Consider the following 25997-nt stretch of genomic DNA (forward strand, 5'->3'; position numbering starts at 1 on the left):
AGACTACACAGAAAAATGCACTGGAACTAAGACTGAGTGGCTGTACATACTGGCATCTCAGGAAATTCAGATTATTCCATCTCTTACTATTGGGGGTGAGTTACTACCCCCCGTAGATAAGGCTCACAATTTGGGTGTCCTCTTAGATTCACAGCTCTCCTTAGAAGATCATATAAGAGCTGTGACTAGAGGGGCCTTCGCCCAGGTTCGTCTGGTGCGCCAGTTGCGACCCTATCTGGACCTGGATGCCTTGCGTACAGTCACTCATGCACTTGTGACCTCTCGTTTAGACTACTGCAATGCTCTCTACATGGGGCTGCCCTTGAGGACCACTCAGAAGCTTCAGCTGGTACAGAATGCAGCCGCGCGAGTTCTTTTGGGGGTCTCCCGATACTCCCATGTTACACCTCTGCTCCGTGAGCTGCATTGGCTTCCAGTTGCCTTCCGGGTGAGATTCAAGGTGCTGGTGATGACATATAAAGCATGGCATGAGTCCGGATTACCTACGGGAGCACCTACTGCCAGCGTCAACTTCCCTCCGTCCTGTACGCTCCCACAGAGAGGGCCTCCTCAGGGTACCACCGGTCAGAGAATGTCGACTGGTGACCCCCAGGGTGAGAGCGTTCTCGGTGGGCGCACCAGTCCTTTGGAACCGCTTACTGGCTGAACTACGGATGGCCCCCAACCTTCGCTCCTTCCGGCGTGATCTAAAAACTTATCTATTCGAACAAGCCGGCCTGGTCTGATGGGTTTGGGGTTTTAACATTGTTTTTAACTAACTTACTATATTGGGTACAATCATTTAACTTTAAATCTTGTATCCTGTATTCTTATTTTTATTGCCCTGTACACCGCCCTGAGTCCTTCGGGAGAAGGGCGGTATATAAATCAAATAAATAAATAAACAATGTTTTGATATATTTCATGACAAAATAAATGTTTAAATCTCTGGCAATTATGAAGTATGTAGAAATATCTAAACATATTGATCTTAAACTATGTTGCTTATTTTTATTTAATCTCCCTTTTTCAATAGAAGATCTACACAAACTATATGGACAGTTATTTTGCCCATCTCCAATAATGGCTGTTTGGATCTTTAGATTATGAAAAGACATCTTCATAGGGAATGGGGACATTTATATTAGGGGCTTCCAAATTAATAAAAGTACTACACTAGCATGAATTTATGAGTAGCTCTTGACTTAGTATTTTAGTTTAATGACATGTGTTTATCCTCTGTTTTAAGCTGCCATTTGAATGACACAAGCTCAGTCTTTTCCAGGTTTGCATGTAACGATTTGTCCAGGTTTTTTTTTCCATTTATTCATGTATTTCCTTAACTGATGCTGAACTACCTTTATTATTCTACAACTATCCAAAATGTCTACACAGATGTTGACATTATGCAAGCAAAAGAAACTCTTCAGAGAACTCAAGTTTGGGCAAAGCCAATCAGCTTTCATTATTAAGTCACAGTTGTTGGATTATATGTCAATTAATCTCTGATTTAAAGGAACTCTATTTAAAGACTTTGCATAAACATTTATGTCATACTTCACCCTTGAAAATAATGGACAAGTCCATTAATTCTAAACCCTCTCTCTAGACAATTGGTAAAATTTACTAATGTGATTATAATTGTGCACTTGACATAAATTAAGTCAATTATGTAGATATGGGCATTCTAGTTTTATGGATACCTTTTCTCCAGAAATGATCAGTTAAACTGAAGTTTTACTATATTGTCAAGTAAGATAGTAATAAATAATCTCATCATTTCTTGTTAGGGAAAAACAAAGAAGAAAACAAACATGCTTTGAAGAAATTCAAGCCATGGAGCTGATGTGAAATTATTATGTGACTATTCATTGAGGATTTTATATTTAAATTTAATAGTAGAGCTGTAATATTTGATATAACAAATGAAATAACTGTCTTTTTTATATTTTAGTATTGGAAAATTATATTTAATTATTGATTATATTTAAATATCAGGTACTACTATATAAAATGTAATATTTAGCATGAGATTTCAGACAATGATACTATTTGCCAATAACCTAGGAACTTTCATATTTGATATTGGCCAATTGAGATGCAGATCAATTAAACTTCAGGTAGACAATGGCAAGTTTCACATTAAAATTAAAGGGTATATTTCAAATGTGAATTTCTGGCAATTTCCTTCCATTTAGTAATGCCTGTTTCAGTTCTATTAATGAACCTCTATTAAAAGCAAGCAGGCTGCACTATTGGGCATTAGGTTATGCTCTATATATCAGCCTTTCTCAAACTGATATTTTGCAGTTATCATGGGACAACAGATCTTAGAACTTCAAATGGAACAAAATTATTACTTTTTCCCCATTATCCAATACTGACAGTATTGTCTGGAGACCACTTATTTGGCTAAGGCTGCAATATGCCTGCACAAGATTATCTCACATGTCTCAAATTAAATAGTGATCTGATGCTCCATTTTCTCATTGTTTTCTGTACATTTTATCACTCACAACAAAAGTATGAACTTAAGTAGTGATACAAAGAATTCATCTTCCTATAAACTGTAATGTTTTGGATTCTGGCATTTACCTTATTGGGCCTGCAGCAGAATCTGGATCTCGTGCCATGACCGTGCCTATGATGGTGCCCACCTCAATATCTTCATGTATTTCAAAAAGATATGAAGATCTGCTAAATATGGGAGGTTCATCCACATCTTCCACAGATATTTTTACAGTAGTTGTATCTTTAAAAGGTCCAAGGTAATAAAAGCGTGGGTCAACGTACAAATTCTCTGCCTCTACTTTCAAAGTATATAGCCTTCGATTCTCATAGTCCAATGGCTGTATTAAAAGTAAATAAATAAATACAGTTATTAACACAATGACACAGAAGAATCTCAGATATCAAAATGACACATGGTTTAAAAAAGCGTGAAAAGTATATCAAGCACTGTTTCCATTTCATGAAAGGTCAGTTGTGTGCTGGGTCCTGTAGTTAAAACAGAAACTATTTATGTTTTTTTATTATGCTATTTTATCAAGTCAAAATTTTATATTCCAAGTTATATTATGCAGTCTATGATGTAAACCAGTACTTTTAATAATGGAGCCAATGCAACTTTTCTCATGATAGGATTGAATAATGAATTTGCAGAAAAGCAGGTGAACCAATTGTACCAAAACTGATTTCATTCTCCAAAGTACAATGAATGTGCCTTTAAAAAAGACAAAATTCAGATTGACTTTAGGTGACAGATACCTTATTTAACAGATTTAATATACAATGAATTTTGTAATAGTTTTTTTTAATATAAAATACATATGCCCAATTTATCACTTTTTAAAAATGAAGAGATAATAAAGCTTGGAGTTAAAATTTATATGCTGTATGATAGTCTACATGTGTATATGGACATGTTTGTGTGTTTGCATATACTGTGTATTACAGGGAAAAAAATCTATGTTATGATTTCTTTGTAACTTTAAAGGAGTGAAAAAAGCTATGAGAAAATATAGTTAAAAAATGGACCCAGAATCTCTTTGGTGAATACCTTTGAATTAATTTAAACATAAATAAAATACACACAAGAAGTAACACTGTGCTTAAATCTTCTCATTTACTCAGAAGTCATTATATTGGAAATAAATATTCCTTTCCCATATTATCTTAAGACTCTCTTCCTTGGCATTTTAATGTAATTTTCCAGTTGATTTTTATCCTGAATTGTAATTAATATATCTCAAATAAATTGAGGTTTTAGAATTGCATAGGGTTATACACACTGCAGAGCAATAATGTGAATTCCAGGCATTGAAGGGAAGCCATCAAAGAAGACATCTGATTAGAAAAGTCATCCAATATAATTCCAGTTGACCTGTTTGAAATATGTCTGTAATTGCTTGGCTTTGAACAAGCATCAGGCACATGTCCTTTAAGAAGCCAGATGATTTTCCTAAATATTTTGCATTTGATGTTACATAAGCCTACTAAGCTAAGATTCCGATGTCTGTAATTAATTTAATGTCCTTCTCTGAAGACTTTATAGAAAATGCAAAGACCAAGTTCTTCTGAACAGCTTTTGATGACTTCTTCATCACTGCAATTTGGTCAATACATCACTGCCAAAGTAAAAGCATACCGGCATCAATGTATTTTGGATAGGGAGTTTCAAAGCCACATTTTATTTATTATACCTTTGTAGGGATCAATCTGTGATGGGAATGGATAAATGTTTAGAAAATGTTGGATTCCTTCTTATGATCATTCATGCCATGGCTACCTCATGAATGGACTGCTGCAATGCTTCTGCATGAGGCTGCCCTTGAAGATCATCCACAAGCTACAGCTGGCACAAAATTTCACACTATTCCCTGGTGCTACGTGGGCTGCATTGATTGCTAAGAAGCTTCCAGGTGTCATTCAAAGAAAGTCTTTTATGGCAGAGATCCTGTTATCTAAGCAACCACATATTCCGACACCACACCACATAGCCAACCACCACGTAAAACTAACCCTACCCTACACAAGAGGGGTGTCAGAAATGACAGTCAGAATTCTCCAACCCCTAGGAATAGCAATAGCCCACAAACCCACAGCCATCAGGAATTATCCAGAACCAAAGACAAGATATAGAAGGAGGAAAGAAACAATTTGACCTACAAAATCAACTGTAACCATTGCAACCAATTTATGTGGGACAAACATCACCTCAATTAAAAATTAGGATTCACAAACACTGGTTGGAAGTCAAATGCCACAATCCCAAATCCTTGATCTCTACCCACACTGACACCAAACAGCACCAATTCGAATGGACCAATACAAAAAACATCAGCCACACTACCACCTGCCATGCTCATGAGTTCATCGAAGCCTGACAGTCCACAAACAATTCCATCAACAGACACATTGACGTAAACCAGCCTACAAACTCCTCACAATCCAAATCAACCACACAGCCAACCAGACAGCACCGACCCTTAACCAACCCATGCAAGCTCCCCCTCCCATCAGCAGTTCACCTCTCAATGACCCTGACTTGATGTAACCTCCCCATTACAAGACCCATCACAAGACTCAATGATGACTCACACCTGTCCCATCACAAGAACCATCACAGACCCTCACTTGATACACTCACACCTGAAGCTCTTGCAAAAAAAAAGAACAGACACTGACATCTGAAATATAACTAGCATTAGAAAAAAAGGTTTAGTTGTTGCTTTTTTATTCATAATATTGCCAACATATAGTGTTAACAATATGTGCACCAAATTATTTTATATAAAAAGGAGTGTCAATTAAAACAAAACCAAATTGTGAGTATTTTTCATGTTTTTGCTTTTTGGGGGGTGGGTGGGGGCAAGGACTGAATGGTTAGTAGTTCCAAGCACACAATGCATCACATTGAAAAATATCCACCTTTCGTACTGTTATAATGCCTTCCTGTGTGTCCTTTTGTGTTACAATATCAAACATGTCTCTTCCGTCACCATCAATAATTCTGTATTCAAGTTCTGCATTTCTTCCAATGTCAGCATCAGAGGCTTTAATGCTTCCAATGGCAGTGCCAACTGGAGAAGATTCTGGAATGCGTAGATGGACTGAACCTGCAAAGAATAATAAATCAGTAATATGTAAAAGAAATCTGATTAAGACTCTGGTATGATAGCTTTGACCAAGAAACTTATGAATTATTTTTAAATGAATGATGCAGACGAAGGTTATAGATTTAAATCCAAGAGCATCAGGTTTCTACTTAACTACAGAGTCAATGCTTTCAAATGGACTCTTCCAAAAGCAAACTTGCACTTTGGTGGCTTGCTAAATATAGTCTGCTAATCCTATTGGGCAGTCTAAGAACTTGTTTTCCCAGCATTTCAAATTATGTTACGTTGAAACATTATTCCATAGATCAATCCTCCCTCCAATCATTGTATTGTTCAACATACTTAAAAAGAAAATGAAATGTCCAAGAAAGGCTTATGGGACTGGCTGAAAGACTCTTGCTCTACCTTACTTATGTAGTGATCAAGAAACACCATCCTGTCTCTCCCAATCTTTTTATGTCTAGTTTATCAGAAGCTCATGACAGCCTAGATTGTGCTTTTCCTGCAGGCTACTATAGTTGGTGACTATTATACATTTATTTATTTATTTATTTTATTTTATATACTGCCCTTCTCCCGGAGGACTCAGGGCGGTGTACAGAGAAATAAAGTAAGAATACAATAAAAATAAAATTATTAAAGCCCAAATCCATCAGGCCAGGCCGGCTTGTTGGAATAGATAAGTTTTTAGATCACGCCGGAAGGAGCGAAGGTCGGGGGCCATCCAGATTTCAGCTGGTAAGCGGTTCCAAAGGATTGGCGCACCCACCGAGAATGCTCTCCCCCTGGGGGTCACCAGCCGACATTCTCTGACCGGTGGCACCCTGAGGAGGCCCTCTCTGTGGGAGCGCACAGGACGGAGGGATGTTGACGCTGGCAGTAGGTGCTCCCGTAGGTAATCCGGACCCACGCCATGTAGGGCTTTGTATGTCATCACTAGCACCTTGAATTTCACCCAGAAGGCAACTGGAAGCCAGTGCAGCTCACGGAGCAGAAGTGTAATATATACAGTTGACAAATAAGACCAATGCACACTCTATTGGCTAAATAGGAGTGAGATGAAAAAAATGACAGGCTACTGCAACTTCAAAGAAAACACCCCAAAACCTAATGATTCATAAAATTTGAGTCTTCCAGTCAGAGCCAAATCCTTCTTTTGAGAAGTTAAAAAATGGAAACAAGCTTTCTGCTTAATTCCAAGGACACCTTTTTTGGTTCATAAAGCACAGGGAGGTTGCAGTACGATTGGGGATATGTGTAAGAGCAGAAATAAAAAGTAACAAAGCACAGAATCTTTGGGTACTTTGCAGTGATAAGATTAACCCAAATCATCACCCGAGAAATTCTAAAATAGGGATAAACAGAAGTGTATTTTAGGTGAAAGAAACCAGAGAATGTATTTTCACATACCGTTAGATTATCATCAAGTACCTAACCAGCCACAATAAATCACTGTGTGGCAGGTCAAATTAAAAAATAATAATGAAGTAATAAAGTAGGTTTTTACAGTAAGTGCAATTGCTAAGTGCAATTCTCAAAATGGTATTTTAAGTATAGACCCAAATGAATACTAATAATCATTTGCAAATAAATAAGTAAAATACTAAAGAGAAAGTACAAATAGCAATGCAATCCAATAGATTTAGAGGAGACAGTATATTTGCGAATGGATAATGGTAAAATTCTTAAGGTTCATTATGAGGACTGCTTGGTTTAGCTCCTTGTCAGAGGCTCCGCAGCTGTGCTCATTTTAAGTTTTGACTGTAAAAGGATAAATAAACTATAGCAATTCTTCTCAAGTTGTGTCTGAGGGGAGGGTTGGTACTGCAATTACAAAAATAAGCAGTACCCCATTCAGTTTTGAGTAACCATAATACAAGCATGCATCAACTTTCACTTGAATAAATCCTTTCTTAAATAGGGGCAAACAACCTGGCACTACCATTTGCAATAATGTATTCTGGCACTTAAGTTTAATCCTCATAAGTTTCAGCTAAAGTAAAAATGAGTCAAAAATTTTTTAAAAAAATCAAATCTAAGTACTACAATCATTTGCAAGTTCCACTAATTTTTGCAGGCGATGATTTGACCTGGATTTTGCCAGTGTCTTTTCCAACATCCCCCTGGTTCCTTGAAGTACTTTAGTGCTTTCAATAAGAAGGTGAGGTGAAGAAGGAACTGCATTCCAATCTGATACTGAAAACTTGCTTTTGAAAAAAAAAAATCACTGCAAGTGATTCGTAGGAATTCAAGGAAATTAATAGCGTCTGCAGAGTCATAAAATATTGCTCTTGGGCATTTCTCTTTCATTACAGCACAATTTGTACTGGACTTGTTTTTGATGGAGTCATGCCTCAATTTGCAGTATTTGATGGTTTCTCTTGTGTAGCATGTGTTGTACAAAAAAAGCCAAGTTTCTCTGTGTGGGCTTCTGTCTCTCCTGGCACAGGCAAACTGAACAGTAACATCCCCATCTGTATTTCTTGTAGCAATAGCCTCAAGTGAGTGTAAATTTGGTGAAAATGTTTATTTTGAAAAAGGAAAACCATTCTTCCAGTAGAAGCCAGTTTGCTGAAAATCAAACTACTCCAGTAATGTTTAGTTTCAAGGCAAGGCATGAAGAAGAAAGGATTTTATTATTATAGTTATTTTTTTTTAAAAAAAAATATAGTTTGGCTTCTTAAAGAAATCTGTAAGATACTGAGGCTAGGTCGTATCATGAAGAAAAGTACACAGAGAGAAATGTGTGTGAGAGATAAAGTTTCTAGCACTCCTTTCTTTATATTTTATTTCCCTTTTCCTTTTTTGTGCCTCATTAGACCATAAACAAGCAGGGCACCTAGATTTTTGAGGTAAGTTATAAATTACCATTATTATTCTTTATTTGCACTTTGCCTCCAGGAGCTAAAAAGCTCTGAAAGCCTTGAAGTAATATAAAATCACAATCAATCATTTTTTTATAACTCTAGCTGCAGTTTCTATAGCGCTGCCAAATTGCACTGCTCTTCTCAACTCACTTGAAGTGAATAGGCTTCATTTTGTGACTTTCAAAAGAAATCCAGAATACAGAAGAGGAAACTGCTCCTGCTGGTATTCAAAAGTATTTGTAATTTGTGAGGGTTGAAGCTGGCAATGTCTGAAAGTTACCATAGCCAGCTTGCCTGTAGCTTCTATCTTAACCTCTCTCACAAAGACAACGGAACCACCATAATCCCCTGGTGAAATTCCAAGGAAACTACCCATCCTTGCTTCTACTTTGAGAAAAAAGAACATTTATAAAAGAATTTTAATAAAGACACAGAGTGTCATTTCCTGTGCCAGTATCAAAGCGGCTTATGCACCAATCCATGACTCTCTGCTAAGAAAAAAAAAGTGTTTTATTATTTCCTGTCTCATAAGCAATAAGTTGGGATTTCATTTTCATTTTTCCTATTGGAAGAGTCAGGAACTGTAGTAGTCAGGGACAACATGAGGTGTAATTAAAACCAAGGACTTGTTTCAAGCAGATTTGATTTGCCTCCATTTGACACAAGGGAGTATGGAAATCTGGCCAATAATTCTACATTCAATTCTGCTGTTTTCAACCAATTTTTCAGCATCTTTTTTTAAAAAAAAATACCATTAAAACATAGCTATATAATATTAAAATAACCTTTATTATCATTTTTACTGTAAGCACACTGGCACACATTAAAAATGAAAAACTGCTGCCTCCTGTCAAACTAAAGTATATATCTATCCGCACACACACATACATAACACACATATATACATACTATACATTCTATATACATCATGACATGAAAATTGGTAAAAAAAATGTGCAAGAGATTAGGCACAGATTTCTTCTAAAATAAATTGACTTGCTCAATGTTCCCTTTCCCTAAATGTTCCCTTTTCAAAATGATTAGATTAAATTTCAGAGAAATATGACTTCATTCTCTAGTATCCATTTTCAAAATGGGTAATTTTAAAATTCAGGTAAATATTATGTAATTATAATTTCCATTTCAGTGGTTTTCCTAATGTCTTCTTAAGGAACACGCAATGCATGAATTACCATACAACACTTTGCAGAATGCTCTTAAACTCGTTTGGAATACTGCTGACAACAAACTTAGTTGTTTCTTTCTTTCTTTTTTCCCTCATGAGAAGAAATGGGATTTTGTGGGGAAAAAACCCCAGAAAGATCATTATAAATATTTTCAATGGGGTACGAACTTCCTCAAATCTCAGAGAGGAATCGTGGGTGGAAGAATCATAGATTTATTGAATAAAGCTATGCTTTATTCAGCAAAAATCTTCTTCCTGAAACTTACTTCCTCTGCTGTCAAAAATAGGCAAGAGAATCACAGCTGGCAACCAGTAAGAAACATTTTTTTCATATATAATGCTTCCTGATGCTGCTAATAGGACGTTACATCATTCGAATAGCACTATAAGGTGGAAAGATTATACTCCCACTGCTAAACCTTATGGGCTTCCAATTCCAGTTCAGTTACAGACAGGTTAAGCTGCTTTTCAGGAAGCTCCCTCCCACTCCTCACAATTCTGGGAATATTTCTGACTCCCTAGGAAAATATTTAAAATATTCTCCACTCTACTTTGCAGAAGGTGAATGGAGCTATGAAAGCAAAGCATATTACATAGTACCATGCTTATGACATGCAGGGGCTATCCCATTACTCTCTGTAAATTAAGCACACACTCTAAAACAACTTTCTCTATTTAGATCTATCTTGATTAGGAATGGTATCCAACACTTCTAGAAGGCATCAATTTGCGGAAAGATTATAAAACTAATGACAAAATGCTGGAGAAGGGAGGAGCTGTTCAACCTAAACACTAGAATTAAAAGTCCAGCAGTAAACAAAAATAATAAAAAAAAATCCTTATAACCTTACGCAGGTATTAAGAGCATTAACTAAATCTATCTGCAACTAAGGAGACTTAAGCACACAATAGATTTTCCATGAAGTGGTGTTTTTCTGGCACATCTCATGGGGCTGTTGTGGGGATAAAAAGAAAAGAAAGGGAGAAAAGGTATGTAAAAGTTTACATTTTAATTTTTTAGTGCTGAAAATGTCTCCAGCAAAAAAAAACAACTTGACTTGACTTGTTTTTGACTCAGAAGACTTGTCATTTATTGATTGTGTTCACAAGGCTTCAGAAAGGTGCCCATAAATGTGACTAGTTTTTTGTCATTAATACTAGCACAACCCTATTCTGATAATAAACTGTGTAAGGTCTTCCAATTTCAGAAGTCCTCTTGATCCATAATCAAGTCAGCAAATCAGACAAGAGATAAGATACGTTAAGTGTACAGTTTCACATTTGACACGAATGCTATTGATTCTCTTTTAAGAAGGAATCAATAAGGCCTTTAGCGCACTTACATGAATCAACTCCTTTCACAAGCCCATTCATTTACTTTCTTTTAACATGATATAAGCCTCATTAATAAAAAGGCTGTCAGGGGAACTGGGAAGGAAGAATATTTAATTTTAAAAAATGCCTTTTAGCAAAAAGAGAGTTTATCTTACCAAGTTCATATATAAGATAAAAGTAAATAGGCCCTCAAATTGAGTTTGATTTGAAAAAATCATGCAGTTTTCTTTGCAACATTAGAGGAGTGATTTGGCACTGTTCTCTTCCATGATATTTTTCCATTTCCCAGTCTAGTTTACAGGCCCAATGTCTTTTTGCATTAACTAGGCCCAAACCTGCTTAGCTTCTAGACCCAGACTGAAGACCCACTGATAGATACTGGGTTCGTTGCTTGATTGAAAAGACGAGTGAGTTCAGCAAGAATCATTCTTTATTTGGTTGCAGGAACTGAACTGGGAAACAGGGCTGCGAATGCAGCTATTTATACCCTGGCCTCTAGGTGGCGGCCAATAGGTTTAAAGCAACCTATTGCCGCCCTAGAGGCAGCCAATGGAAGCGCTGGAGATGGGTTGTCTGAGTAACTGGGAGCCGTTAGCCAACTTCCCTGCTTAAACAACTTTCTAGCAATTAACCCCACATGATACTCTTTAGTAAGACAAAACCCCAATACATTACACCCACAAACAGATATACGTACATTGTAGTAAAGGGAAAGGAGGGAATTCAAAAAAATAGAAATGTGTGCAGTGCTAACTTCCAGCAGCATCCTGACATCACAAAATAGAGAACTGACCAGTTTCCTGAGACTATAAAAGAAATTCAACCCTTTTTATTATCAGTCAAATGAATTAGTCTAGTGAAGGGCTAGCTGCCATAAGGAAGCTATAAGGAGGGACTAGGCTTTTCCAGCCTTGTAGTCTTATTACGTGTGTTGTAAATAAAATGTGAAAAAAGATTGATTACGTTCCACACTCTCCCGAGAGATCTATGGAATACATCTGGGATGCCTGAATTAATAACCTAAATGTGAATTGAACCTGATGGTCCAAATACCATTTCCCAAGTCTATGGTTTTATTTTTGTTAAAAAAAATGTTGTTAAAAACATGCTCTCCTATTTGCCTCTGATATTTTTTCAAAATGTGATGTAGCAATGCATTAGCAGCTGCAGAAATTCTCCTTTGATAAAGGAGTGGTTGTTATTTATTCAAAAATTACTTTTGAGAAACATTGGGAATGGATCTGCAAATACCTTCTTGAATCCTTTCCTCCTGCTGTTTGATTTTACAAACTGAATAAGGAGAAAGAAATGAAGTAGACGAAGATAGCTCTTTCCAAAACTTGTTCAGTATTTTTTTGAAAATTGAAATGCGTTAACAAGCTCTCTACTACCCTAAAATATATTAACTATGTACATTTGGCCTTGTATTTATGGCTCTTTGAAGATTTCTTTAAATAGCTTTAGTCTGATGAATGGAAGCTTCCTTTTTCAATCTGTAACTCTGAATTGTATTCATCTTTCAACAACCCTTGTTTTGCTACAAAAAGCATTCATATTTTGGTTTATGTTGCTTAAATTATTAACTTCCAAACATCAGTAAACAGATAGGTGCTTTTGCAACTTTTATTATAGAGTCAAGCTCAGAAGAAATCATTCTTCCATATCCTGCTTTGGTCAGACTGTACCTACTATAGAACATTCATTTCAGAGTACAGTTTAGGAAAGGAACTGGCAAATTACAGTATGTTCAGAAGAAAACAATTAATTAAACAATTAATAGATATTAGTAATTAATAGAAGGTATCTATAAAGGGGAAAAGGAAAAGTTTATATGAAACAATTGGAAACTTTGGATATGTTTAACCTTGACAAGAGAAAAGAGCAAGATGATACAATAGTTGTTTTCAATTATCTGGTTGGTTATCATGTAAAAGATGGGGCAGAATTGTTCCGGAAAAGAGAACAAAGAACAATGGGTTTAATTACAAATTCAGTTGGACATCAGGAAAAATTTCCTAACAGTAAGAGTTGATTAACAATAGAGCAGACTGCTTGGGAGGTGGCAGACCCTTCTTTGTAGGAAGTATAAACTGGATGGCCATCTGGTAGAGATGCTGAAGCAGTAGATTCCTATACTGTATTGTGTAGTTAGTTGAACTAAATAATTTCCAAGATCACTTCCAACCCTTACATACCATATTTTCCGGCGTATAAGACGACTGGGCGTATAAGACGACCCCCTACATTTCCTGTTAAATTATAGGGTTTGGGCTATACTCGCCGTATAAGACTACCCCTCTTCCAACGCACACCAAATAAAAATTAAAAAACATCAGATTTGATTTTAATATGGTAATTTTAATTCAAATGCTTATGACATGCAGGTGCTTAGTAGGAAAACTGTCACTTATAAACATAAGGCTGTTTGTCATCAAACATGTAAACATAAAACAGTGCAAGTGGATTAAACAATAATAATAATAATAATAATAATAATAATAATAATAATAATAATAATAATAATAATAATAATAAGTTGGAGGGGACCTTGGAGGTCATCTAGTCCAACCCCCTGCTAAGGCAGGAAACCCTATACCATTTCAGACAAATGGCTGTCCAGTCTCTTCTTAAATACTTCCAGTGTTGGAGCATTCACCACTTCTGGAGGCAGGTTGTTCCACTGATTAATTGTTCTAACTGTCAGGAAGTTTCTCCTTAGTTCTAGGTTGCTTCTCTCCTTGACTAGTTTCCATCCATTGCTTCTTGTCCTGCTTTCAGGTGCTTTGGAGAATAGCTTGGCTCCCTCTGCTTTGTGGCAGCCCCTGAGATATTGGATCACTGCTATCATGTCACCCCTCACCCTTCTCTTCGTTAAACTACACATACCCAATTCCAGCAACCGTTCCCTATTTTCCTAATTCACTTTTTCACTTTTCCTAATTCACTCTAAAGCTTTCCCTGCACAGAGCCTTAAGTAACACCAGCTGCCTGCAATTAGTGCAGGTTCGCATCCCACCAGGCTCAAGGTTGACTCAGCTTTCCATCCTTCCAAGGTAGGTAAAATGAGGACCCAGATTGTTGGGGGCAATAAGCTGACTTTGTAATAATGCTGCTTGGGGGGGAGGAGTGAAAGCCCTAATAAACAGGCATATACACAGAATGAAGGCTATTGCTAAGCACATTAATTTCTGCTTTAAATTGTAAGCCACCCTGAGTCTTCGGAGAAGGGCAGGATATAAATGGGATTTTTTTAAAAAAAAGACCAAATGGGAGATCCGCTCCAGGTTTTCCAGCCAGCCCGCCCAGTTCCTGAGTGAAATGTGTCCTTAGAGCTAAGCCATTGCTCTGGCTGCTGCCTTCCCCACCTGCCTTTCAAGTTGGGATATACTACAGCTGCTCTTCAACTTTAGAAGGAAAGACGCCCAGACCCCAGCCTGTAAAAAATCACAGACTGCAACTTCTTCTCCAATTGGTCCCGCTTTCCCTGCGCAGACTAAATGGGAGATCCTCTCCAGGTTTTCCAGCCAGCCCTGTCCCTAAATTTTCAGCACCCGGCGTATAAGCCCTGTCCCTAAATTTTCAGCACCCGGCGTATAAGACGACCCCTGACTTTTGAGAAGATTTTCATGGGTAAAAAGTAGTCTTATACGCCGGAAAATACGGTACTGTTATTTCTTCCATTCCTTTCGTGGAGCAGGGAGGGCAAAAGAATATCATTCTCGGCCATTATGCTAAGAATTATCCAATATTAAGCAATTGTTCTTTGCAACTGTGTTTTTCCTCTTCACAAAATTGTTCCCGTAACATGTCATTTTACTTTTTAATAATGGTGAATAAATCTGTGGATAAAGCCTTTTTTGTATGTGCTCCATAAACTAGATTTTTTTTACATTAAACCAGATGGTAGTTGCCTAATCATTCTGATATTTTTTGCAGCACAGAAGGACAATTAAAGGAAGCTTACTCTGTGAGAATCGAGGTGGATTGTCATTGACATCAGTCAGGGTGATGTTCACCATGGTGGTTCCTGATAATCCACCCATCTGGCCTCCCATATCTTTTGCCTGGATAACAACCTGATACTGCTCTCTGTTTTCTCTGTTCATATTTGGCAGAGCTGTTCTAATAATGCCTGAAAAAGAAACAAACAAAAAATTGTCATCACTCTGTATGGAACAATATGTCTATTTATCTAGAAAAGAATTTTAAAATGTCAAGCACTGTTTAATGAATACATTGAACACAGAAATTACAAGTAGGCAATAGTGGCAATTATATATTAAGCAGAAGTTTATACATTAAACAGCAATTCTGAGTCTGCAAGTTCAGACACTGAGGGAATATTTTTTGAATGCTCTGCATATTAAGAACAAAAACAACCACCTCTCTAAAGTAGTAAACTAGTAAAAAAAAGGAAGGTAATCTTTGCATAACATACTCCCTCATGTGTTTATTTTAATAAACGCAGGGAACTTTTGAGGAAGAGGGGAAAATATATATGTGTGTGTGTGTGTGTGTGTGTGTGTGTGTGTATAATAAATTTAAAATTTTTAAAATTTAAAAACTGGAATCCCAGGTGTAGACATTTGAAATCAGTAAAAATAAAAACGATGAACTCTGGGATATAAGAAAAAATTCTTTATTGCTGAGCTTTCGTCAACAAGCTGTTGACATCATCAGAGCAAGGGCTGAATGATAAGGGAGTCAGTACATACACTTATATGGCAGTTATAACGGTCAAATTGTAGAATGTGGGTGTGGCCTATTCAAGACAAGCTCGCTCGTGTATAATCACAGTGGTTCTGGCTTTGTTGGAAAAGGCCGGTCTCTGGTTGATTTTTAAAAATCGCGCCTAGCAGCTGATTTGCACCAAGCAGCTGCTAGGCGCGATTTTTAAAAAGATTATGTTTTAGTTCTTAGGAGTATTTCTCTGTGAAATGGTATAAGATCAGACAGCGATCCAATATAGAATAACTTGCTCTGAACTCAGCCTCCTGAGTTCCCAAGATTTTAGAGTCTGTTGGCCACATTGCTAATTTATTTAACAGATGCATAGCTTAAAATTTGCATACCACTGATAACAAACCAACGGGGCAATAGTTGGAAAGGTGTTTTGAAAATCTTTCTTAAATGAAGGTTTAAGGTACAAAAGAGTTTAACTATTTTTCAAACGTAGTTACACTGATTTTCTGAAACTGGATACTCACATTACTTATTCCATGCATCATATATATCACCATTATTAACTTTCAACACTTTTTAAAGTTTTCTACGGAACTGAATTTTGAATTTTCATTCAGATACAACATCTTTTAAATATCTATTATGCTGCTTTGCCCTGGACCTACTGACATTAGACTATATCATTTTAACAATATATAAATTGTATATAGTACCAAGCGCAGGATTCAGATAAATTACATAATGTAGGGTGCTCTCTGAGCGTGATTGTTTTCTTGCAGAAGTTTCATTACCCAAACTAGGGAACATCATCAGTGCTAGTAAGGAGTGTGGTTTGCTGTCAGTTTATATTTTAGTGGCTTGCTCTGTCAGTGTTGGTGGGGATGAATCTACCCAGCAAGCTAACAGTAAACAGCCCAATCAAAGAACCTCTATGATCACCCCACTGACAGGGCAAACTCCATTCCTTACTAACACTGATGATGTTACCTAGCTTGGGTAATGAAATGTCTGCAAGAAAATAACTAAGCTCAGAGGGCACCAATCCTGAGCTACAACCAACCCATTTCAACCCTGAGCTATAAATATTCTCCTTTATATTCAAAATGTAACTTCCCAGAATCTTTGAAATAGTCATTACTAATCATTTTTTATGGTATGAAACCTTTGTTTAACCCTTTTCACCTAGCTTCAGATTAGAAAACAACAATAAGTAAATCCATATCAAAATTTAATTGCTACCCAATTAGTGCCTAGATCTGAATTAAGTTATGGTTATTGTAACATTTTCTCCTATACTTTAAGAGAATTTAAGCTATTTTGAATATGACATGCAGCTGAAGAATAATGTGAGTACCATTTTCTGACAAGGCAGAAATCCTTAATTAAGAACAATAACTACAACACCTGTTTCTGGCTCCACAGAGAAATATGGCTGGCCCTGGAGTATGCTGTAGATAATTCTGGCACTATTTCCATACGAAGGGTCATCAGCATCAGTGGCTGTGACTTGAACAACAGAAGTACCTAGAATAATGGAAACGGAAATTAATTAGTATTATGTCAAAACCAATGCCCCCTTTTTTAAAAAAACTGTTGCTCTATTAATGGAAACATTTATCAACATTATATTTTGACCAGAGAGCTGAGGGGCCTACAGATAATTATAATATCTTCACTGCAATAAGAATGTAAACACCTCAGCATTAGATATTCGTGAGATTCATGCTGCTTACTAAAAGCTGCAGTTCTTTTTTTTCTTTTCCCTTTTATTCTTTTTCATCATATTCGTGGCTTTCCCAAATCATATTCTGGAATGTTCAGAATTACATACATTTCACTGAAAGTCTGTCTGTCTGTCTCCCCCTCTCTCCCCCTCCCTTCATTTTTCCTCCAGTCAGTCCTTTTGAGACAGAGAAAAAAATAATAATAAAGGTATCCCCTTTTCAGACAATTTCCAGAAAGTTGACAGCTGAGGCACCATTTTTAGTGACAGGCTATATTTCCTATAATTTCTCAAAACATAAAATAAAAAACCAGCATTATTTCAGCATGTCATTTCTGTGTTGCTTCCAACATTTAGGTCTCAAAACCCTGAGAACATCTCCAGAAGGTTCACACCATACTGTATATGTTCCTTTTGGACACATTATCAACTGGCAGGGTGGGAATGTTTCAGGGAAAAAGTAAATGCTAGTGTTTTTCTAGCAGTTCTGTGACTTCAATAATATTTAGTTGACAAGGATCTTTGGCTGCCTTTCACCAGCAATATGAATGCTGCTTCTTGAGGCAAGGATGTTTTCCTCATATATTATGTAAAATAATATACGTATTGTTAGTTCTTGATGGATACTTGGGTGATAAAAGCACCAACACATACTTATCTAAAGCCTTTTTAAAAAAAAGGCCAGGGAATGTAATGCACATGAAGTATTTATTTTCCTTGAAGAAATGTTGGCAGCTCCTGCCTCTGAACTTGTTATGTACTTTTGAAAGGGTTTCTATTCTAACATTTTCTGTAATTACAAAATAACAGTCATGAGAACAGAGGGTATATCATTTCAAAGATGGCTGGGAGATAATATCAACCTGTCCTAAATCACTAGTGAGGAAAAGGCCTTAAAAGCTTGCAAGCTTCTAATTTTATGTTCCACCTTACTTATTGAATGGCTGCCCGCTTCTGTTTTAAAAGAGAAGGAATAGAATGGTGGAGAAAACTTCTTCAGAAATGCTGTAATTCAGAAGATACAACTACACACCTGCAAACATTATTCAAAGAGGTCACATAAGCAATGCAGTGGTAGGTAATTTGAAGGTGTTTGAGGTTAGGAGATATTTCTCCTGGATTATCTTGTGAATAAGTCAAATTAGTTTAAACGTGTAGAAGAAACTTGCTAGCAATCCTGGAAGGAAATTAAGCAAGTACCTCTTTTCTTTCCTACTTTGGCATGCATCTTTTTGAAAGACAAAAACCAGCCAGAGCTGGTAGCCATCATTAAATCTTATGCCAACCTTGCCTATTCATTTCTTAAACTCTGGCAATTTAGTAACAATGGGGAAAAAAAAACTCCTGGAAAATCTTTGCCGCCGCCCATACATTTGGTAAAAGGCACACCAGAAAGGTACAATTTAATCCATCAGAGATAAATGCCTGATAATTAAAGCAGGAGATTGGTTTCAACCGTTTAATAAAATTGTAAGAAATAATTTGGTCAGTTTTAAAGGCACAGTGAATTCTCCCCTGTAGCTTTCTTGCCTTCCATTTCCCCATGCTAATCACTTGGAAGACTAATCCATGCTGATCAATTTGAATACATTAAGAGCCTTCCTTTCTATTTCATCTCTATCTTTAGCCATTTTAGAAACTGCACAGCCTTCAAAGACTTCTGAGTTAAATTTAAGTGAAACTCCTGACTCAGCCTTCCAGCAGTACCTTGCTTGTTATATTTTTGCATATTATACATACTTTTCTAGAGAATTATTTCATTTTTGCCTGCCAGCCATGCTTTTATCCCTGCCAGTGTGCACTGCATTGTAAAGCTCTCAGCCCCTATCCAAAGCATTCAAGAATTTCAGAAGGAATTTCCAAACTGCATAGAACTATTTTCCGTTAACTTTTTTTTCCCAGCCGAGGAGCTTTATGATGATGATAACTTTATTGTCACTTTGAATGTACACCAATCGGCATACATCAAAATGAAATTTCGTTGCACACAGCTCACAAAGGGTCACCACCTCCGATACACACTTCTTGTTTGTGGGCCGCTCAAATCTCACATTGTCCACTTTAGTCTCTAGGGAGTGAACGATGGCAAACAGGACAGATGGAAATGGGGCTCCATGTGGACTAGCCCTCAAATTCGCTTGTATTCTGAACATCTCGCGTTCTTTCCTTTTTCTGATCCTGACTCTTCCACCTTTTCCTTAATTTAATTTAATTTAATATTTGCATTTGTATACCGCCCTTTCCCTGAGGACTCAGGGCGGTTTACAGGGAATTAAAAATCAAAACATACAAAAGTTAAAACCAATTTAAAAAGCATTAAATTCACCCTGTACATTAAAACCCCAGTTAAAATTTTCTCCTCAGCCTGGGCCCGAGAGCTCAAAGAGCCAGGTCTTCAGGCCCCGGCGGAATGATCGGAGGTCGGGAGCAGTCCTCAGCTCTACCGGCAGCTGGTTCCAGAGGGCAGGCGCTCCCACTGAGAAGGCCCTATCCCTGGGTGTCACCCGCCGGCAATCTCTCACCGGCGGAACCCTGAGCAGACCCTCCCTGTGGGAGCGCACTGGGCGAAGGGCGTTTGATGCCGGCAGCAGGTGTTCCCTCAAATAACCCGGACCCAGGCCATGTAGGGCTTTATAGGTGATAACCAGCACCTTGAATTTCACCCGGAGGGCAACCGGAAGCCAATGCAGCTCGCGGAGTAGAGGTGTTACATGGGAGTATCGGGAAACCCCCATTACAACTCGCGCGGCCGCATTCTGCACCAGTTGAAGCCTCCGAGTGGTCTTCAAGGGCAGCCCCATGTAGAGAGCGTTACAGTAGTCCAAACGGGAGGTCACAAGCGCATGAGTGACTGTGCATAGGGCGTCTCGGTCCAGATAGGGACGCAACTGGCGCACCAGGCGAACCTGTGCAAAAGCCCCCCTGGTCACGGCTCCTATGTGATCTTCAAAATTGAGCCGTGAATCCAGGAGGACGCCCAAGTTGCGAGCCCTATCAACGGGGGGTAACACCTCACCCCCCATCATTAGAGGTGGAATAACTTGGTTAACCCGAGACGCCGATATGCACAGCCACTCAGTCTTGGCGGGATTGAGACGAAGCCTGTTTCTCCCCATCCAGACCTGAACCGCCTCCAGGCACCGGGACATCACGGAGAGGGCATCACTGGGTTGGTTCAGGGTGGAAAGAAAAAGTTGGGTATCATCAGCGTACTGGTGATACCCCACCCCAAAACCACGAATGATCTCACCCAGCGGGACAGATCGCCTAAACAGAATACATTATCTCTGCCCCTTAAAGAGGCCTTGCTTCTTTTCGCCCCTGGAGCACGCTGCTGCTGCCACCAACTCCTCCAAAAGCCTCTCTCTCTTCCTCTGGGCCTGCCAACAGCCTCATCCAGTTCCTTCGCTCCATAAGGTCCAGGTCCTCTCCTCCTCTGGAAACAGCCCTGATTTGCAATAGAATCCATCACTGGGCCAGCAGTCAGATCTTGCTGCTGGTAGAACAAATTCAAACAGTGCCAACGACTTTTAACGGTCTCACCAACAGTTCCAAAACAACTAGAAACTTGCCATGCCAGCAAAGATTGTCAGTCGTATGTCGTATGTTACCTTAGTTCCACCATGTTGCTCAAACACATTAAAATCTTCCTGATCATGTGGCCTATAGCCTTTACTATCCCTCCCAAAACTATTTGCCTTCAAGAGCCAATGCAGCCGCAGCCATTTCAGGCGCCGCCATCTTAAACTCATCAAGGAACCAACTTTCAAGAAACTATCATTCTTGGTTTTGATAATTAGGATATTCTGTATAATACTGTATATAATATTACGTTCCACTGCTTAATTGTTGTCACTGTTATGAAGAACAATTAGCCAGTGTGTTAAACACAAAAATAGTCACAAATTGAAATTCACTCTGTTTGTGTTACAAATAGAAAAGAAGTTTATTAGACTTCACAACAAAGTCTAAAAAGTAACGGTTTGCAAAGCGTGGTGGATTCAGGAAGGCAAACAATGTAGCCAAACACTGAACCACACCCCAAATTCCAAAATCACATATTATTATACATCCTATCACGACGCCCCATTCCCTCCTCCATGGCCCCATTGGCTTAGGCTTTGGAGGTTACAATCTATCAGAAGCGCCTAAACAGAATACATTATCTCTGCCCCTGTTTGCTTACGTTATACTAATAAGATCCCTCCCCTACTATCAATTCTAGAGGAGAGATGTCTCCCATGTTCTACACCTGCCAGGGGTACCAGGCACCAGAAGGTACTTAAAAACAATTCCTAGATAGTGACTCACATTTGGGCCCCATAGTAACTCCTGTTCTCCCACTCCCTCCACTTGAGGCCTGTATTTTTCCCCATATTCTACTCAAGCATCTCCTCAAGCAATTGATTATAAAATGATTATTATAAAATATAAAATATGATTACATGATAATACTAAAAGCATATATATTTTTATTTTTAAACTTCCTCACTACTTCCAGTTAGTTTCCACAAGTGGAACAGCTTGCCTTCAAAAGTTGTAGATGCTTCATCATTTAAGAAAAGACTGGACAACCATCTGTCTGAAATGGCGTAGGGTCTTTTGCTTGAGCAAGGGGTTGTACTAGAAGACCTTGAGGGTCCGTTCCAGCTCTGTTCTGATTGAAGTAATATTGCTCTAAGAAAAGCAAGATTCAATAGGTTTCCCTTTTCTTCTTTCTTGAAATTTAGAAAACCCTTGGTGAGATTTATTTATCTTATCTCTCTTCAAACTTTTGTGGCCCTTGAATGTTAGAAAAATTCCTCCACTGTTCTAGGTACATAGAGCTAAGCCCCACTAAGTACACAATTTGTTTTCCTTACTTGAGTCATCTGAAGTGGGACATGTGGGACTCAGATGTGATCTTTTACTATGTGGCATTGTTAAATAAGTGCTTTGATTCCCACCAAAATGCATTAAAAATTTTATTTAATGGAAATTAACTTTGGGGAGTGGCGAGGAACATTATAGTAGAGGGGAACATGATTTAGTGAGTTAGTGTGACCAGTGTGAAAAAGTCAGGTTCCAACAACCAAGAAACATACAGAGTTACTTCTAAGCAGTTTCCTTTATTGTTCCTATAAATAGATAAAATCTTACCCAACTAAAGGAAACTATTCACATCATTAAAGATATACTCTGAGAACTTCTAGGGAGGATCAGTTTTTCCTTCTTCTTCCCAATCAAACTTCTCTGATCTTTGCTGCCTTATTCCTCTGAAATCCACTTCTTCCTGGGAATGCAGACCACATTACACCACAGTAACAGTTGCTATATCATAAGCTAGGACCAAGAAGATCCATATTTAAGTCTACTCTTGGACGTAAAAGCTTCATGAATGATGTTAGGTCACACTGTCTCTTACAACAAACTACCTCTAAGGTTAATGGCTGTGAGGAAAGATAATTGTTTATTCTGCCTTAAGTTCTGGAAAAAAGTTAAGATATAAATTTAACAAATGAATAAAATGTTAGTAAAATATAATTAAAAGTCAGATATCTCTGCAAGCATTGTCTTGTAACTAGAAGCAAGATTGTCTTTGGAGATTCTCAGCCATCCAGGTCATGACTGTCTCAAAGGTGCTTTTTCAAAAAGCAACTGGACTTTGTTTTTCCCTTCAGTTCTGAAGAAGCAAAATGTCTTCCTCAAGGAAAAAACAAACAAACAAACAAACCCAAAACTGAAGAAGCTTCTTGGATGAGAAATAAAATGTCTTCCTCAAGAAAAACGAAGTCCAGTTGCCTTCTGAAAAAGTACCTTTGAGACAATAGAAGATTGTTTGTCTGTTTGTCTATCTATCTCTAATCTATCTATGCTGCAGCACGACCTATATTTCCCAGGTTGATGACTTTATCTTAGCAGCCAAAATATAAGTGAACTACTTTATGATTATGTATAGTTTTGCCATTCTGGGATGCTCTCTCAATTTCATTCTTCTGATACCAAAGCATTTTTGCTGATTTACCCTCCATGCAATAATATCTATACTACACACACACACACACACACACACACACACACACACACACACACACACTCAGTATGATGAAGAAACAATAGTAACAGTATTATGCAATAAAACCACTAGGACAAATGATGGTAAGATGAAGGACGCCTTGTTAAGAAGTGTAACGGATCTAGAAGCGAAAAAGATGCCACATCATACTAATGATAGAGTCAATGAGAAAACCGCGGAGGAAGGAAATGGAAGCTGCTAAAAATACCATGCTTTACTTCTGAAAGCAAAGACAAAGGGAATGCTGGCTCCAAATGTTAGCAGGATACCTTCTGCAGACTGCCTGTGGACTCAGAGATAGATCATACCTGTGTGAATTTTGCCCTGATATTTCTGAGACAGGAGGTAGAAAAGATTAAAAGCTCAAAGCTCAACAAGGAAGGATGTCAGCAATCAGCAATGCTGAAAAAAAATATCATGGCTTGAGTAATTCAAAAGATGAGCTATTAAATCCTGAAAATCCAAGGTTGTAAAAGTTTGGTAGAGAAAGCCATAGAACAAATAGGCTAGGAGGCAGAAATGGAATGAATATTGTGAAGTAGCAACCATGGATAAGATAGCAGCTGCAGATCAAGAAAAAATGCTTTAATCTTATTAAAATGACAAAAACAAATAAACAAACTAACAGACTCAAAAAGAGATATGTGTAAATGTGCATATGCACACACAAACAGTGAAAACTGTTGCTGCAAGAGGAAAAAAATGTTATTGAGGAGGGGGCTTTGAAAACTAAAGCTTAAACTAGAGCCTCTAGATCTTTTAATCTGCCAACCTTCTGGGATAATCACTGATTGTTTCGTACACAGCGGATTTATATTTAGGACATATATACTACTTATAGAGTAATGAGGGAGTGAGGGAAAGTTAAACAGCTGGTGCTATAGGATCTTATAAACTGAAGTTCTTGTGAAATCCCTTAGAATATACATAAACAAAAAACAAGATATAAAATGTGTATCTTCTTCTCTTATATAAAAGCAAAATGAATCTTTTTTAACGGGGCTTTTGTCCTCCAGAGATAGCATTAGGATGCCATGTCATTGACACATTTTCATATTCATTTGTGTTACCAGTCACAGTGAGTCAGAGTGAATGAACAAGCAATTCCTGGCTGCTTGACACAGTGCTTTATATGGCTAGATATTTGTGGGAAGGATCTTCTCTCACCAAGCAGATCCACAGACATAATTAATTGCTTGTGTTTTTCTACTTTTCCCTGCTTGTGAGCAGCAACCTCCCCTTAAACCCAAGGTGAATTCAACCATGTAAGGAATGAACACCATTTCCCAGAACAGTGTTCCATTCTACAGATGATTCTTCATGTTGTTTGTGCTCTCCTATGTTTAAAGTTAGTCCATCTATCCAGTGGTGGGATTCAAATATGTGAACAACTGGTTCTCTGTGTGGATGCCACTTCCAGAAGTCCATTTTGGGCCTGGGCAGCAAAAAAATAGGTACTGGTTCTGCCGAAGTGGTGTGAACTGGCTGAATCCCACCACTGCATCTATCCATCTGTCCATCCATCTGTTCATTCAATAACATTTTTCCTTATAATCTTAACTTCCATGTACAGTACTTCTCAGCTTTATAATTATAGTGGGAACAGCTTACTTCTCAGGGTTTCCCCTCCCCCATTCATATATTCTTTTTTTGCCTACCAACAATGGCCCCCTTCCTTCTTTTAAAATCATTCTGGAGAGTGGTAAAGGATGAGAGAAATATATGCATTTTTGAGGAGAGACTGAACATGTTTGCCTCTAACAGCATTAAGTAATGATTGCCAATTCTTTATATGCAGTCTAATAAAATGGGGACAACTGTGAGAAAATAATACATCTTTTCTTTAATTGGTGTGGAAGAGAAAAAGGAAACACAGGGACAGACTTCTCCCCTCATCTTTTCTAACAAACAAGGCAGGAAGTAGCCAGACCTCTATTATTAATGACGTTCCACTTCAAACTGAAATGTGGACAAAGAATAAAGTACAGGTTGATTAATAGCAAGATTTGAGAATTTATCATCAAAGCTGAGATTAAAGAATTAGAGGAACTTGGGAGTTTGCACTTCAAAGATATCAAAAGATATTTAAAAACATGGCGTAAGTGATGGATTTAGGTGTGGAAATAAGTGGTTTCAAGTTACTAATCTACAATAAAGCCCTGTGGATATCTTTGGCAAATTCCTTTCTTTCTCTTGCTGTAACAAGTTACAACATGAGTACGTCTAGCTGAAAGAATTATGTGAAAGTTTACAGACTGACAGAGGTTGAAGACACTTTATACAGAAATAATAATAAAAGTAGAAATAATGCACACAGAGACACATCTCATAATACAGAATGTCTGAATCCCTCTACAATCTTAATTCAAAGTCTGATTACAAGGTAACTTTGATCTATTGAACTATGGAATATTTCCCCTTAACATTTTAGTCCCAATGTATTTTTTTTCTGATTTAGCCAAGATGGGTAAACCTGCACAGCTTGAATTTCATACTGTAGGTAATCCTTGATTTATAACAGTTCATTTAG

The 25997-nt window shown here is 37.7% G+C and overlaps 1 protein-coding gene across 1 annotated transcript in view; it reads right to left on the reverse strand.

The window, feature by feature from the left end:
* CDH10 (cadherin 10) overlaps window positions 1-25997 on the reverse strand; it is a gene marked incomplete at its 5' end in the record, with an annotated part of 107045 nt that overhangs the window by 17132 nt on the left and 63916 nt on the right. Inside the window, 4 exons of the mRNA XM_081323256.1 lie at window positions 2596-2849; window positions 5431-5618; window positions 14971-15138; window positions 17094-17213. Coding sequence (XP_081179382.1) covers window positions 2596-2849; window positions 5431-5618; window positions 14971-15138; window positions 17094-17213 — 730 coding nt within the window. The remainder of the gene's footprint in view (window positions 1-2595; window positions 2850-5430; window positions 5619-14970; window positions 15139-17093; window positions 17214-25997) is intronic.

The sequence above is a fragment of the Vipera berus genome (genome assembly GCF_964194415.1).
Source record: "Vipera berus genome assembly, chromosome: 3".
Classification (NCBI taxonomy): Eukaryota; Metazoa; Chordata; class Lepidosauria; order Squamata; family Viperidae; genus Vipera; species Vipera berus.